The 16,952-nt window shown below is 47.1% G+C and overlaps 1 protein-coding gene across 5 annotated transcripts; it reads right to left on the minus strand.

Moving 5' to 3' along the window:
- Nucleotides 1-45: 45 nt before the first annotated feature.
- Nucleotides 46-15,742, minus strand: sh3rf2 (SH3 domain containing ring finger 2). 5 transcript variants are annotated; one of them, XM_067248177.1, is made up of 12 exons: nt 15,650-15,742; nt 13,544-13,646; nt 13,418-13,492; nt 11,616-11,966; nt 10,426-10,521; nt 9,538-9,579; nt 6,644-6,657; nt 6,120-6,290; nt 5,633-5,904; nt 2,345-2,598; nt 1,979-2,229; nt 46-715 (listed from the first exon to the last, which is right to left on the minus strand). In XM_067248177.1, exons 2-12 carry the CDS (start codon nt 13,622-13,624, stop codon nt 535-537), a joined length of 1,788 nt encoding a protein of 595 aa, XP_067104278.1. In that variant the 5' UTR covers nt 13,625-13,646; nt 15,650-15,742; the 3' UTR covers nt 46-534. The 5 variants fall into 5 exon arrangements, with proteins under 5 accessions (XP_067104278.1, XP_067104277.1, XP_067104276.1 ...); XM_067248176.1 differs by having other exon boundaries at nt 6,644-6,771; XM_067248175.1 differs by having other exon boundaries at nt 9,196-9,579.
- Nucleotides 15,743-16,952: the final 1,210 nt, after the last annotated feature.

The following is a 16,952-nucleotide window of genomic DNA, read 5'->3' on the forward strand; positions in this document are numbered from 1 at the left end:
TTTGCACACTTGAAGTCTAGAAAAGTGAGACACATACATTGTTGATGGAAGCATTGTTTATTACCATATCTTTTTTTTACAAAGGCACTGACTACAGTGTGCAATAATATAGGTCAACACATAAAACACTCTTAAAGTCAGAGGTGAGTTTGTGCCGATGTTTGAACCACAGACAAATACACAAAAATACATTTTAGAACTTTATCTTAACCACAGTATTGAACAGGTTCATTACATTTCTAGGGAAAAATATATTTTGTACAGGTTGGCCATTTGTTGGGTAAATCTCTTGGAAGATGTGCAAACACGCACACACAGGATTTACATCCACACACACACATCCACAAGATATACATCATCCACACACACACACACTTGCTTTGGCAGGCCGGTCATCTCATCTTCAACACATTCAACAGCAAAATGACACATTACACAGCACATTTTAATGAATTATACACATGTACAGCCATAACCTCCTTTAAAGGACAGAAGACCACCAGTCAGCTCCCCCATAACCCTGCAGACCACCAGTCAGCTCAGCCTCTCTAGGAAGTGGAGCACGCTGCTGTGGAAGAGGCCTGTCTGGGCGCTGCTCTCCTGGGTCACCAGAACCCGCCCGTCAGGCCGGTGTGGATGGACCAGCACCAGCTCTCCCTTGGTCAGACTCAACTCGGAGTCTGTCTGGGCCCGGTAGGAGGACGTCAGCCTGTGCCTGGGGGGGAGTCGGGGGTAGGGGTGTTACTGTATTAGTCTAGACCAGGGGTGGCTAACCAGTCCAGCATAAAGAGCCCCCCAAAAAAACGCACCATAGCAAAGAGCCACACATGCACGCACGCACTACAACAGGGGCTTACATATCTAATGACAGTCATAATACAAAGCAGTTTTATACGACCGCACAGGGGGCCTCGCGGCACCGGGGGCCTCGCGGCACCGGGGGCCTCGCGGCACCGGGGGCCTCGCGGCACCGGGGGCCTCGCGGCACCGGGGGCCTCGCGCCACCGGGGGCCTCGCGCCACCGGGGGCCTCGCGCCACCGGGGGCCTCGCGCCACCGGGGGCCTCGCGCCACCGGGGGCCTCGCGCCACCGGGGGCCTCGCGCCACCGGGGGCCTCGCGCCACCGGGGGCCTCGCGCCACCGGGGGCCTCGCGCCACCGGGGGCCTCGCGCCACCGGGGGCCTCGCGCCACCGGGGGCCTCGCGCCACCGGGGGCCTCGCGCCACCGGGGGCCTCGCGCCACCGGGGGCCTCGCGCCACCGGGGGCCTCGCGCCACCGGGGGCCTCGCGCCACCGGGGGCCTCGCGCCACCGGGGGCCTCGCGCCACCGGGGGCGTGTTTGTCAAAAAATCTCATATATTTTTTCGTTCATGATTTATGTTACACCGTGCGAGGAGGAAGGAGACGGCCGGGAGAAACAAACGTCACCTACAAGAGAGCAAGACCGATTTTGCAAACATGAGTCGGGTGCTGAGAAAAGGAATAAAATGAAAAAGAAGCAAGAATTTCACAAGTCGATTCGAGGATTGCTGGATACATTTTTCAGCACGTCTTGCAGAAATGGTGTGGCTCCGCGTGCGCGCAGGATAATAGCTGTCGGAATTATGGACAGTCTCCGTGCGGGTTGAAAGTGATTCTTGCGTGTGCATCACGTGTATGTCAATAAGCAGGGCCTCGCATGTTAAGTTTGCACAGGGTCTCGCACCCCCCCCCCCTGTGACAGCTCTGTGTGGTTTGTTTAAGTCTTAAACAATGATGTGATATGTGATACTAAATGCGAAAGGCTCCATATATATATATACAGTATATATTTGTTGTATTCCTTTTATTCCCCAAGCCGCTCAGTAAGAGCCTCACAGGAGTAAGCAAAGAGCCGCATGCAGCTCTTGAGCCGCAGGTTTGCCCCCCCTGGTCTAGACTTATGCTTGATGTTGTTAGCTTTTTGCTTCATGGATGAATCAATGTATACACACTCTACCTGCTGGGACTGGCCTGTGTTGGTGATGCTGCTGACAGTGAGGTTGATGAGGGTGCGTATGAGGAAGGTTTCTGAGAAGAGGTTAGGCTGTCTGTAGAGGCCGTCCTGAGCACCCTGCCATCTTTGAGGAGGATGCCGGGGCCGTCGCGGCCCAGTGTGAGGGAGGGAGCCCACACCTCGCCCTGCCAGCTCTCCTCACCAGCCACAGGCCCCAGCTCATCCTGGGTGACAAACCTCACAGATTTGGTAGCCTGAAAAATTGAAATATGAAATATTCCATCTGAACTGACATCCATAAACATCAATCTTGTATGGATCTATGGAGGTAAGGGGTAGGGTAAAGGCTTGGGTAAGGTGTTTGCATACCTTGTCTGTGTGGTTCCTGCCTGCCTCTGGCCTCACCAGGATGGACTGAGGAACGCTGGAGGCCTTTCTGCCCAACACCTCTCTGTCCTTCACAACGCTGGCAGCAGAGGGCGCTATGGGCTCAGACGTCCTCCCCAGCATCCATTCGGGCTGGGGCAGCAGGCTGTGCTTCTTCCTGGGCAGAGTAGGGGAGTAGCCGTGTGGCTGGAGGCCCCAGCTGGAGGAGGCGTAATGGCTTCCTCTCTGAGCTGAGCCTGAGGACAACAGGGGTCAGGGACTCACACCACTCACACCACCAGAAGCCATTCTCATCATCTGTAGGGTTTTTGTAGTGTCTCTCCTGACTTCCTTCGACCTGACACTGCGCTGCTGAACATACCGGCGACCCACAAGGCAGGCAAACAGCTGACATCTCCTGACACCTAACCGTATCACTGACTTAACCTTTGTAACCCCACTACACTTCTCTGATCACTTCTTTATCCAGTTCTCTGTCTCTCTCCCCCAACTCCTCCTGTCTCCCCACCCCTCATAACTTTCCGTCTCAACCTCCACTCCCTATCCCCCTCCCATTTCTCCTCCATTGTAACATCCTCCCTCTCTCCCATTGACAAGTTCACGTCCCACCCCACTGACACTGCCACCAACACCCTGTTATCCATATTAACTGCATCACTTGACACTCTGTCCCCTGTCAACCAGGCCGGCACGATCTTCTCCCTCCTGCCCATGGCTCACGGATGTTATTCATGAAGAACGGTCCACCCTTCTGGCAGCTGAGAGGAGATGACGGTCTGGACCTTGATAATTATCACTCCCTCCTTAAATCCTTCTTTGCTCACATAACTGGTGCTAAAACCCACTACAAAATTAACTCAAACCCTCACAAACTTTTCTCTACCTTCTCCACCCTTCTTAACCCCCCTCCCCCGCCCCCCCCCCCTCCTCCCTGACTTTCCTCCTTCTTTGAGGAAAAAGTCGCTGACATTAGCAGTCAGTTCCCTGAGCCCACCGTTCCTGCCCACTCACCCTCTATGACTGACCCAACTAAATATCTAAACTCTTTCTTTCCCCTGTCCGAGGCAGAGATCTCAGACCTCATTCTCTCTCATCGCCCCACCTCCTGTCCCCTTGATCCAGTCCCCTCCCCTTTCAAACCATCTCTCCCTCCATCATAACTTTTCTTATCCATGTCCTTAACTCCTCTCTTACTTCCGGCACCTTCCCCTCTGCCTTCAAACAGGCCAGAATTACCCCTCTACTCAAAAAACCCTCCCTTAACCCTGCCGTCCTCCAGAACTACAGACCAGTATCAATGCTACCCTTCTTCAATAACAATTGAACGCGCTGTATCTAACCAACTGTCAGATGACTTTCTCTCTCAGAACAACCTGCTTGACCCCAACCAATCAGGCTTCAAGACTGGCCACTCCACAGAAACCGCCCTCCTGTCAGTCACCACTGCCCTCCAGTCTGCCAGAGCGGCCTCAAGATCATCCGTCATCATTCTGCTGGACCTTGCACCATTTGATACGGTTAACCATCAGATCCTGCTCACTAGACTTTCTGAGATGGGCATCTCTGGCACTGGATTTCAGTGGATCTCATCATACCTGTCGGGAAGATCCTACCAGGTCTCCTGGGGAGACAAAGTGTCAGGCTCCCACCAGCTCTCCACTGGTGTCCCACAGGGCTCTGTCCTTGGACCCCTCCTCTTCTCCCTGTACACCACCTCACTTGGTCCAATCATCACCTCCCATGGCTTCTCCTACCACTGCTACACTGACGACACGAAGCTGTACCTGTCGTTCCCCCCGACTGATCCGGGGAGCTAAGCTAGAATTGAGGCCTGCCTCACAGACATCTACGCCTGGATGACCAAGCACCACCTCCAGCTGAACCTCGCCCAAACAGAACTTCTCATCATCCCAGCCAAACCCTCCATCACCCACGATCTCTCAATCACCCTGGGATCTGCAACGGTGACGCCTTCATCCTCTGCCAGGAACCTCAGGGTTACCATGGACGACAAGCTCTCCCTCACAGCCCACATTGCTGCAGTCTCCCGGTCGTGTAGATTCACCCTCTACAACATCCAGAAGATCAGGAGATACCTGTCTAAGCATTCCACCCAGCTGCTAGTCCAAGCACTTGTCCTCTCCAAGTTGGAGTACTGCAACTAGCTGCTCGCCGGTCTCCCAGCACGCGCAACCTGCCCTCTTCAGAGAATTCAGAACGCAGCGGCCCGTCTGGTCTTCAATCTACCCAGACGCTCCCATGTTACCCCGTTCCTCATCTCCCTCCACTGGCTTCCCATCACGGCCCGTATCAGATTCAAGACCCTGGTACTGACCTTCTGAGCGGTGAACGGGACTGCACCCGACTACATCAAGTCTCTCCTCCAGCCTTACACATGGTCCCACCCCTCAAGAGCGCCCGATCCCAACCCAAGGTCTTCTCCTGTCTGGCCCCCCAATGGTGGAATCACCTCCCCACACTGCATCACAGATACTGACTGTCTCTCCACCTTCAAGAAAAGGCTAAAGACGCACTTGTTCCGGGAGTACAACGGTACTTGATTTGCTGGACCTGATGTTAGTTTCCTCCAGGAAAACAAAAATGACTCTTATTGAGGGACTTGTTTCTCTTGATGGTTAGTTGTAACTGATTTAACTTCTTGTACTCGCTTTGAATTATATTATTGTTACTTGCTTTCCTACAGGTACACTCTTGCACTTTGAGGTTCATGTTGTTTAAGTGTAACTTGTTTAACTACATGCTCTTATGTTTCTTCCCATTGGCACTTATTTTCTTTTCACAATATATGCTTCATATTTTGGCTACCCACAATGTTTTTGGGGCTATCTTGTTGTTTATGATCATTGACCTATGCACTTTTGTAAAGCTCTCTCTTGGAAGTCGTATTGGATAAAAGTGTCTGCTGAATGAATAAATGTAATGTAAATGTAAATGTTTTAGTAGGATGCCCCTTTTTGATGATGTAAAGATCAACTTACAATTTACGAACATTAATCTATTTAGCAATACATTTAGATACAACACTAATAACATAGGAAATGCATTACGGTTCAGCGGTGCAAGTTATTGTAAGTATTGTATTGTAAGCTATTGCACATCGAAACATGGTATGAGGGAGGTTAGGGTCTATCTGTTTGACTAGAAAAGTAAATTACACCTGTAAACGTCAGGTCTATCAAGACAGCCTGAAGATAAATGTTTACAAAGCACTATATTTGAGCACTATGTACGTTAGGTCCCTTCTCTCACCTCTATGTGATGAATGGAAGGCTCGTCTGACTTTGTCCCATCCTTGGGACCCCCCGTTCAGGGACATTCTCCCTGCGCCTGTTGATGACAACACAGGCTGCCCCCCCCCACTGCCAGACGGGGCCTGTCCTGCTGAGAAGGAGGTTCCTTCTGAATCAACTCTGTCAAGGGCGACGACCACCGCTGGGCCTTTGGAACCCGACGTTCTTTTTCCAGGCACTGTTCCGGAGGCCACAGAAGCAACTTTTGATTCTAGAAGCCTGGCTGAAGTTCTGTAGCAGGAGAATCAGATACAAAGAGGTTATATTGCGGACCAACATAACATGGTACAGTGTGAAGAGGTAAACTTCTTGAAAGTGAACAGTTCTCTTATTTGTTCCTCCTCCAATCACAGTAGCTAGCTACATCACAGTCCTAAAATTCCATTCATCCTTCACAGCCAGCTAATTAAGTTCTCTCAAAGTTATCTGGGGTCCCACCCTCTTACCTGAGCACTGGGGTGACATAGTTGCCTGGCAGAATGCCCACTTTACCCGTCCTAAGTGACAGGCCACGGAGCCAACCCTCCTTGAAACTGCCGTACACGCCCACCATCTCCCCCCTCCTCAGCTCCAGCTCCTCCGGACGCCGGGGCTTGTAGGAGTACAGAGCAGCACACCTGGGGCAACAAGAACACCATCACTAGACAACAAGAACACCATCACTAGGCAACAAGAACACCATCATTAGGCAACAAGAACACCATCAATACTGCTGGGACAACAGCCCTTGCCCGCCAATCATTACTGCTGGGACAACAGCCCTTGCCCGCCAGTCATTACTGCTGGGACAACAGCCCTTGCCCGCCAGTCATTACTGCTGGGACAACAGCCCATGCCCGCCAGTCATTACTGCTGGGACAACAGCCCATGCCCGCCAGTCATTACTGCTGGGACAACAGCCCTTGCCCGCCAGTCATTACTGTTTCCTCTCTCTCTCTGGGAGCATAGCTACTCGCTAGTCGTTACTCACACGCTGATGGAGAGCTGCTGGGTGGAAGATGGCAGTTTGGTGTCGGCTGAAGAAGAGGAGGAAGAGGTCTGGGGGTTGATCAGAGCCATAGTGATAGTGGGAGGAGTCTCGTTCATCCTCCTCTCACCCTGACACACAGAGCCAGAGAAAAAAGACAAGAGAGATAGAGAAGAGAGACAGAGAATAGAGATAGAGGAGGATAGAGATGTGGAGGAGGAGAAGAGAGAGAGATGAAGAGGACAATGTAAGAGGGAAAGACAGGAAGAAAGCAGAAAGGAAAAGAAAGTATGAGATATTGAGGATATTCTGTAAACAGACATGCATTCAAGCCAGTATAAACACCTGGTGGAGCCTCGGTAACCATCTCAGCACATTAGATTGTGTGCTGAGATCTACAGCTACAGCTATATCAGTAAATATATTTACTATAACTTAATAAATATGATAAATATATAAGACATAATACAACCAAAGCCTCTTTCTCTCTCCCACTCTGAGACGTAAAAAACAATGATGAACAAATCAGGGATTTATAGTATCTGACTCTAGGCTCCAATGTCTTTACTCCTTTTGGGGACAGACGGTCTCTCTCGTCCCCTAGCACAACAGTGAGTCAACCATGACGCTGCTTCCTCTCTCTCCCTCACTCTTTCTCTCTCTCACTCTCTCTCTCTCCCTCACTCTCTCTTGCTATTTTTCTTCCTCTACCTCCCTCCATATCACTCTCTTTCCCCCAAATATAGGGAGTCAGATGGCTGAGCGGTGAGGGAATCGGGTTAGTAATCCGAAGGTTGCCAGTTCGATTCCCGGTCATGCCAACTGACGTTGTGTCCTTGGGCAAGGCACTTCACCCTACTTGCCTCGGGGGAATGTCCCTGTACTTACTGTAAGTCGCTCTGGATAAGAGCGTCTGCTAAATGACTAAATGTAAATGTAATATCTCTCTCTCTTCTTCTCACTTTATTCTGCCCCATCTGCACCTAATAGGATGCTGTTAATTAATGACCATTTCGGTCGCTACACAGGAAATTACAGATTTCTTCTCTATGACTTAAAACAATCACACATAGCTATGGAAGTGGCGTCTTTCCCAGGCTAGTGTCAAGGAATACCACTGTTATTATACTTATCCTAATTTCCATCATTATTATCCAGATGTAAACACAGCCCTAGTTCCATTTGCATCTTGGTGAGGATTAGCAGCATGTTCCTGTGGAGGTCAGGGGGAGTCAGCCTCGAGGTGCTCCCATTCAGACATAACATTCACATGCAGCTGCTCTTCAGACTCATGGCTAAGATGCCGTTATTACGTGTGGTGAGTGAAAAGAAGCGCTGTGAGACTAAGTTAGCCCGAGGACAAGTTGCCTGCTTGTCAAGATACTGGGTAATGGTACTTCATTGTTCTACCTGCTGTCGATGGCAGATACTTTGGATGCATTACAGTATTTCTCTTTCAAAGCTTTTCCTCTAGAGCAACTGATAACCTATTTGAAGTGAGTGAGGTGTTCTGAGAGATGAGAAAGACAGATCTAGAAACTAAAGGCCTGGCGGTCATCATTGCCAGTTCCTAGTGCCATGCAGTGTTCATACCATATGAAAGACAGGAGAGTAACAGAAAATAGAAGGAGAGAAGGAGATGGATATACGGTTACCAGCCTACTGATGTACGAGAATAAATAATTGTTTCTCTGTATTTCATACTTGTGGTCTCTCCTGACTCCCCCTCCTACTCCTTTTTCTCTCCACTCCACTTCTCTCCTCCACTCCTTGTCTCCACTCCTCCAGTCCTCCTCTCCTTCATCTCCTCACCTCCTCCTCCATCTCCAATTCACTCATCCCTGTCTACACCATTCCTCATCTCCTCCTCTCCTTCTCACCACTCCTCTCGTCTAGTCCCTCTCTACTCCACTCCACTCCTCTCCTCCATCTCTACACCATTCCTCATCTCCTCCTCTCCCTTTCTCCTCCACTCCACTCCTCCTCTCCTCGCCACTCCTCATTTCCTCCACTCCTCATGGTTCACTGCAGTCACTAGGCATTTAGAAAGACTGAGGCAGAGCCCACTCTAAACTGAGGCAGGGCCTAGTTTTCTATTTTCATCCAAAAAAAGAGTCTTACCTTCTCGGTAAAGAGAAATAGGAAGGAGATCTGAACCAAAGGAGAGGAGAGGAGGGGTTTGTTATGTAACTAACCCTGCTGCCTAGTGAGTCATCATCATAAGCATGTAAGAAGGATAGAAAGAGACTGAGCTGGAGAAGTAAGCATCCTCTTTCCTCACACTTCTACTTCCACTAGACAGTGTTTCACCTTTCCTATTGTGAGAATTCATGATAATCCTTGTCTATCAACACGCTCCCTACCATTCCTGCAGTGTTATCCTCCTCTGCCTATTATTAGAGGAAGCAGAAAGCATGAAGACTCTCAACAACTGCAGGACGACAAGCTAAAGTAGAATAAGTATCTCCAAAAGAAAGACATACCATAAACACTTGACATACCCTGTTTGTTTCTTCCAGCATACATACACACACACATACACACTGTGACCTTACGTGTGACAGGTGTCTGTGTGTGTGTTGAGAGCAGTGCTTGACACGCCGTAAGAAGGTCCCAGAGTGGTGAACTGTGCTGGTCAAGTTGTGGGGGGGGTCCCGGGGCCGTAGGGGCCTGGGGAGGCCTGGGGGGTGGCCCTGGGGGGGGCGCTTCAGGCTGATGTAGTGGGGGGGTGGTGCCTGGGGGGGCTGGGCAGGAAGGTCATGGATGTTGGGGATCTTGGCAGGACCCTGGGGTGCCCCTACGACTGCTGTCCAGTTGGACACATCAGCAGTGTTCCGTTCAAGCTTGGTCCCATTACCGCTCCCTAGTTGAGGGGGATAATCTGACGAGTCACTCACTTTGTTCCTTCCCTCGAGAAGCTTGGCAGCCGCAGAGTTTGTCTTGAAGAGAATGGAAACTGTTAGTGTCTGACATAAATAAACAAGAGAGATGAAAAGAAAAACTGAAAACTCAGAACACAAGAGAAAACAGAAATATATCCCACAGTCAGAAACTCTCAGTCAATTCCACATCTTACAAAGAATAACCGATCATAAAATATATCCCTCCTGCCTTCTCCTTTTCTCTACTGACTTCTCCCTGTGTCTCTACTGCCTCTACTCCTGCTTTCTCCCTGTGTCTCTACAGCTGTGCCTCTTCTTAATATCGTCCTCACCAACTTCCCTTAGGCCTTACACTGGTTGGTTAGGCAGACAGTCAGGCAGACAGACAGTCAGGCAGACAGGCAGTCAGGCAGACACACAGTGGTGACTAGTGCTGTGCAGGGAGGTGGTAAGACAGACAGGCAGGCAAGCAGACAGACATAACACTCACTCTGTGATGGATGTGTTGTTATGTCATTCAAGCAGAGAAAGCATTACTTTGACTTCATACGTGGTTGCACGAGAGGAAAGGACAGGAGAAGAGAGGAAAGTAGAATAATGAAGATACGTTGTTTCATAATTTCAAACTCTAAAACAGTGATGCACTTGTCTGTCTGTGTGTGTGTAGACTGCAATTCCTGAGAAAACCACGTAATCGGTTGGCTACGCAGACAAGGTGGACCTGAGGACTGACATGTCTCTATGCATCAAAGATTAGAATCAACCAGCTGCTTCAGAGTTGAGGACTTATCACAGTCCACTCATCAACAAGCACTGGAGAAAGGGCAGATATGAAACCTGACATGTTTGGTAGACAAAGAAAGGTGGACTAAATGGAAAAGGAAAGAAAGAAAGACCACTGACCTCTGTAAATTGAAGAGGAAAAATCCCAACTTTGTCCCCGAGCTTCCCTTCAATCCAGTCGTCATCTATTCTCCTGATGACTGTGAGGAGGTCTCCCTAAGAGAGGAGAGGCAGAGTCAGGGGGAGGGGAGGAGAGAGGGGGGAGGGAAAAGGGTGGTGTGTTAAATAACTGAGCAAGCAAGTGAGACAGTGTGCATGTGTGTGAGAGGAGAGAGAGGGAGGGAATGGGGTTGAGAGAGAGAGAGTGAGATTGAGGGAGAAGGAGAAAGAGGGAGAGAGAGGGGTAGAGAGAGGGAGAGAGAGGGTAGAGCAGGCCAAGGCCTCTTTTAGGATAACCAGCCTTTCTTAACCCATCTGACTATCTGCTTTTAAAAAAACAGCCCAGATAAAGTATGCTTTAATGGAGAGTGTGTGTGCTTCAAGGTTCTTATATAACGGTCTCTCTGAAACAGTGCCTGTTAGGAGAGCAGTCTCTACTGGAGCTGTCCAGTGCGTGCCTCTGGCTCTGCTTCTTGCCATCTCTGAGCTTTAAAAAAAAAGAAAAACATGAATAGAAAGCAAGGAAAAGCAATCTAGAAATAGTCTGGTTGAAGAGCTGGCATTCATTTAGAAACCTGCATTTCAACTAGTAATAAGCAAACAGGATGAGTTCAACATGAGGGTGCTGTGATTTGTCATACAGACATTAACAGTTGTGAACTATGCCTGGTAGCTGAGATGTGGTTACACTGTGTCTGATACAGACTGTTCCTTAAGTCTGACCACCGAAATGCAGTTTGATGCACTTCTGATTTTTGGTTTTCTGCTATACTTTTTACATGCACTAGCTTGCCAGGTGGCGTGTTTCACAGCACACACACACACCACTACTCAGACAGAGAGTGTGGGTGTGTGAGCCATAGGTGTCCTAGCAGCCACTAAGCTCTTGGCAAAAAAAACCTACTTATACTTTAATTACAGCCTGCAACGCCAACACTAACCCTGACCCAACACAGGGATGAATCATGCAGACATGCCTTCCCTTAAAGACCAGTAACCTAACCAAGTTCTTAAGTATACAGGTTCCCTGTATAACTGAAAAAACATGCACACCCTTTCCTCTCTCTTTCTCTCTCCTGTCTCTGTCACTCTCCCTACTTCTCTGTCTCCCTGCCTTCTGTCTCCCTGCCTCACTCAGGTTCCAGAACAACCTTGAGGAAGGTGAGGCAGTCCTTGCAGTCCTCCAGACCCAGCTGCTTGGGGTCAAAGTTGTACCGGGCCTTGCAGAGGGCCATCTGGGGCTGTGGCTGGAGTTCTAGTTGTTGTTGATGATGATATTGTTGTTGGTGGTGATGTTGTCGTTGAGGCTGGTGCTGATACTGCTGCTTGAGGACCTGTAGACTGCTCACAGTGTTGGAAGGAGCCAGCTCAGAGCTGCTTAGATTTATCATGATTATGTCACCATAGTGCATGTCTTCCTCCACCTTCTGTCCCAGAATGATGATGTCACCAGGAGCCCCCTCAGGCTCCCCTGAGAGGCTGAGGGCCTCTCTGGATACACCCTACACACACAGATCAAGCACACACAGATCAAACACACACAGATCAAGCACACACAGATCAAGCACTCAAACACCTTGCAGACATACAAGACTGGACAGTGTTTATGGGTTTTGCCTGCTCCATTTGTGCCATTTTATTGGGCGAAGAGTTTGACAGAGAAGTCTGTTTAGTACATTTTTGGGCATATTACTGAAGCAATACAATGCAGAACAATGATGCTTGTGTTTCATGAGGTGACCCATATCCAGGTGTAGGTATAGGGAGTCAGGTGGCTGACCGGTGAGGGAATCGGGCTAGTAATCCGAAGGTTGCCAGTTCGATTCCCGGTCATGCCAACTGACGTTGTGTCCTTGGGCAAGGCACTTCACCCTACTTGCCTCGGGGGAATGTCCCTGTACTTACTGTAAGTCGCTCTGGAGCGTCTGCTAAATGACTAAATGTAAATGTAAATGTGTATTAGAAGGATGTTCCTTTTCTAGTAAACCTGCCAGTACAAACGCTTCTCCCTGCAGGGCAACATGAGGCTCTCAGTCTGACCAAGTTCAGCACGGCCCTAATGGCACCAGCCACTCTGGAGAACATAGTTTTAAGAACTATATTTTTTAGGGAAAATTGGACATTTGTTAATAAAAAAGGAAGATGTTAAACGTATAACTTAAAGATCCTTTAAAGCAAATTCCATGATTTGCTTCTCAGTACATTATATACGTGTGAAATGAGTTCCTGAAAGCATGTGCAAAGCTCAAAAACTTTGTCGCACTGAACTGTGGAGTTAGACCGTTGAACAGTTTCTCTTCCATTTCGTTTTCAGCTCAGGTTTTGTATAGGCGGAGCCAAAACCCGACCGATCTACGTCACAGTGACCTATCTATGTCAGATACAGACGGTTGCATTCTGTCACTCAGCTGGTACGATGCAAAGACAAAGTAATTAACACATAAAACACTCAGAGACTGCAGGTAGGTCTGTTCTGATATCTGCAATTGATTTAGCTAGTGTTGCTGTTGTTGCTAAATTCAATAAATTCGAGGAGGTGGAGCTTCAGCTCCTTCAGGCGACACGCCTGAACCCTAGAAGCACTAACCCAGTCTCAAGCAGAAGAAGACTGCTGATTTTCTCACGATTTCAAAGCCTAATTTAACATACTTGACAGTGTTTTTTTTTCATTCGAATTTGAATGGGTAGTTAACAACACATTCTTCTGTGGTGTGATGAACTTAAAACTCGTTTTCAATTCCACTTTACAGGATTTTTAAACGGGCAATGTATCTCGGGAGGTACTGGGTTTAAATTAAAAAATAAAGTGAACTTTTTGAAAATAACTATGAAATTGATTCATTTTTGCCTAGATACATTAGAAAATAGCAATACATTCATTTTCCAAAATGTTTATATGAGTTTTCCCATCTCTAAACTGTGATCACCACATCAGTCTCTAAGCTGTGCTTACCTTGCCTCCTTGCCTCTCTCTGTGCTGAGTGGGCCTGCCTTCCTGCCCCAGAGAGGGCTCCATGTACTGGGCAGCCTCTCTGGTCCTGCCCTCCTGCCCCAGAAAGGGCTCCATGTACTGGGAAGCCTCTCTGGTCCTGCCATTCTGCCCCCGGAGGGCCAACTCCTCCATCTTTGAAGAGGGCTGTCTGCTCTGATGGAGCTTCATGCATCAGGCAACAGTGGTCATACTGGGAAAGAAGTGACAAAATGACATTAGGGACGAGGCACAGGCATACGGAGGTACGTTTTCTGCCGAGTTGATAGTTGCATTGGCGAAAATCCTGGGGGGGATAGGGGACACGACCCCACAATCCTAGGAAAAATACGATTTGTCCTCCCCAATATACAACGTAGGTAATGTATTACAGCACTACTTTTGGTGTCCCCCCTCAAAATTGCCCTTGAGAAAATGTCATGCAAGTGTCACCCCCACCCCCCCGGATACCTGACAACGTACCCCAACTTTCACAGGTACGGTAATCTCACGACAAACTTTGGATAAAACTTGAGAGCCTTGTAAATGTATCAGTGGAGGGAGTTAGGGTCAGGGTGTCAAGGTGGCTGAGCGGTGAGGGAATCGGGCTAGTAATCCGAAGGTTGCCAGTTCGATTCCCCGTCATGCCAACTGACGTTGTGTCCTTGGGCAAGGCACTTCACCCTACTTGCCTTGGGGGAATGTCCCTGTACTTACTGTAAGTCGCTCTGGATAAGAGCGTCTGCTAAATGACTAAATGTAAATGTATCAACAGTGCAGTGTTAAATCCAGAGATGGCCAAAGTACACACATCCTTCACTCAAGTAGAAGTACAGATACTCATGTTTACAAAGACTCGGGTAAAAGTTGAAGTACTGACTACACTTTTCCCTCTATTCTCAGTCATGTAGACATCGCTAACTCCCTCTTTCTCATCCAAAACGTTTTTTCACACACAACACAATATTTTTACCTTAACACAGAGAAAGGAGAAGAGGAGAGCAGAGAGGAGAACAGAGAAGCCTAAAACAAAGTAGTTTAAAGCAGTGCACAAAAGAGTAGAGTCCTCATCAATGAAACAAAAGTTTTGGGAAAAGTTTTTGAAAAAAACTTTTAAAGGTAAAAAATTATAATCTTTTCAACCTTTTGAAACACACACAGTAAAAAGAGAGGAGTGGAGAACAGAGAAGCCTAAAACAGAGTGGAGTAAAGCAGAGCAGAGCACAATATAGTACAGCTAGTGTATAGTAGTTCTCATCAAGTAGTCATCAATGATGCATAAATTCTTTCAACCTTGCCAAACAAAAAAACACAAAAAAACGTCACACAAAAAGTTTTAATTCTTTTTAAATATATTTTTTCAATCTTTCAAAACGTTTTTTTCACAACGTTTTTTTCCAAAATATTTTTTTAACCTTTCGAAACTGATTTTTTTTTAGCAGAGTACAGTAGAGTCCTCATCAATGTTTATTTATTTATTTTGGAAAATCTTTTTCTTGTTGCCTTCTGCTTGCTCCATGGTATCTTACATTTGTTGTGCGTTATAGCCAGAACATGAAAAAACACCAAATACAGATTAAAACCAAAGTAACGAGCCTGGCTTGAAAATGCAATAAGTATTAACTACAGATATTTGTGTAAAAAGTGAAAGTAAAATGTTGTCAGAAAAATGTATTGTGAAGTAAAGTGCTGACACCAGAAATATCTACTTAAGTAGAGTAACAAAGTATTTGTATCCTACTTTGTTACTTCCAAAGTCTGGAGGCATATCAATATTACATAGGACTTGCGCAGGTCTTTCATAAAATATATTGCTATTACAGCGACTGACGATCGGAAATGACACCGAAAAGTGTGCTGGTGTCATGTCACCTGTCTGCATTTGCTGCCATCAGGAAGTGTCGGGTTCTCCTATTATGTCAATACACCTGTAGCGTCGGCTCAGGCTACTTATCCAACACTGACAGTATCGAAGACAGGCTTTTATTACTCTTTTTCATTTGTTCATGAATAAAGTGTAGGCATCAATAAACAAGTTGATTTTGCCTCAATTGGTTGCACAATACGAGGCACGCGCTTTCAAGCAGCTGACGCAGTTGAATCCCAGCAGGTTTAGATACATCAACACAAACAGCGAACTCCGTATCGAGTATATTATGTTCGTAAGTTACAGGGACACCGATTTACTATGACCAACTGAAACAGGAGCCTACGTACCTAAAGCCTATATATGGAAGAGACGGTCTTCAGTGGCTCTGTCCAAATAAAAGTTTGCCAGTTTAGAACTCGTGCACTTGTTACCTGTATTGGTGGCGGCGTTCTGATGACATCACGACTTGTACAGTTTGCAGAACTGGAAATATGAGTGAAGAACACATTCCTTGTAAGTGAAAATGTAGTGCCTTCATTCCTTTCAAATTTGTACTTTTTGAACATGCAAGGATGAGAATATAGGCATTTAACAGCCATGACTGCATTGTTACTGAGGTGAAAATCACGAATATGCACATAATTCATGAATTAGTATGTTCAAACGCGCACCGCAAGCTGTCTTTCTCTGACACAAGCACTTCCTTTAAATTTTAATTTATTCATTTAGCAGACGCTTTTATCCAAAGCGACTTCCAAGAGAGAGTTTTACAAAAAAGTGCATAGGTCAATGATCATAAACAGATAGCCCAAAAAAACATTGCGGGAAGCCAAAACATGAGCATACATTGTGATAAGCAACCAAGTGCCAATGGGAGGAAACATCAGAGCAAGTAGTTAAACAAGTTACAAATTAAACAACATGCATTCATCTTGCATGACTTTGTGCTTTCAAAATATTTCACACCGCTACAGTTCACATTCCCAAGACTAATCATTTTACATCTTAATTATTATTTAAGTAGCAATTTGGGGTTTTATTACAGGTTTTCATTAAATGATAGAAATTACATCTACTGTTAAATAGTAACAAATAGATTCAAATCAAATTTTACAGAACCTCTTGCAGTGATTAGGAGTGTTGGGTGTGTTTAGGTTGAACAAGGACTACTACGACGACTGTCTGTATTGGAACACAATCAATGTATTAGATGAAACTTGGTATTAAGGTGGCTAAATAAAGGTTAAAGGCTGTAAACAGCAGAGCGTCAGGGGAAGCTGCTGTCTCCTGACGTCATGCGCGTGTCATCGTCTCCCCCTGCTGGCGGCTTCTCTCAGCTCACCGCTCACACGCACGCACACACACTCACACACACACTCACCCCCCCCCCCCCCCCACACACACACACACACACACACACACACACACACACTACTTTCACCACTCACACACACACACACACACACACTACTCTCACTGCTCACACACACACACACACTCTATATGTACGATGAGGAATGTTTAGGGTTAATATGTACTAGGTCATGGATTGGTTTTGGTATGGAGGAATGTTTTAAAAATAAATCATGATGAAAATATTACAACATTTTAAAATTAGCATTAATCTCTTGATTGTAAAGAGTTATATAT

This window comes from Osmerus mordax, chromosome 12, assembly GCF_038355195.1.
Source record: "Osmerus mordax isolate fOsmMor3 chromosome 12, fOsmMor3.pri, whole genome shotgun sequence".
Taxonomy (NCBI): domain Eukaryota; kingdom Metazoa; phylum Chordata; class Actinopteri; order Osmeriformes; family Osmeridae; genus Osmerus; species Osmerus mordax.

Excerpts from the sequence above, each read along its gene's own strand:
- sh3rf2 (XM_067248173.1), bottom strand. The coding sequence starts at position 13,624 with ATGAAGCTCCATCAGAGCAGACAGCCCTCTTCAAAGATGGAGGAGTTG. Across the intron at positions 6,291-6,643 it reads CAGCAGCTCTCCATCAGCGT|GTGTGCTGCTCTGTACTCCT; the intron begins GTGAGTAACGAC and ends TTGTTGCCCCAG. Across the intron at positions 2,230-2,344 it reads GCAGGAACCACACAGACAAG|GCTACCAAATCTGTGAGGTT; the intron begins GTATGCAAACAC and ends TCAATTTTTCAG.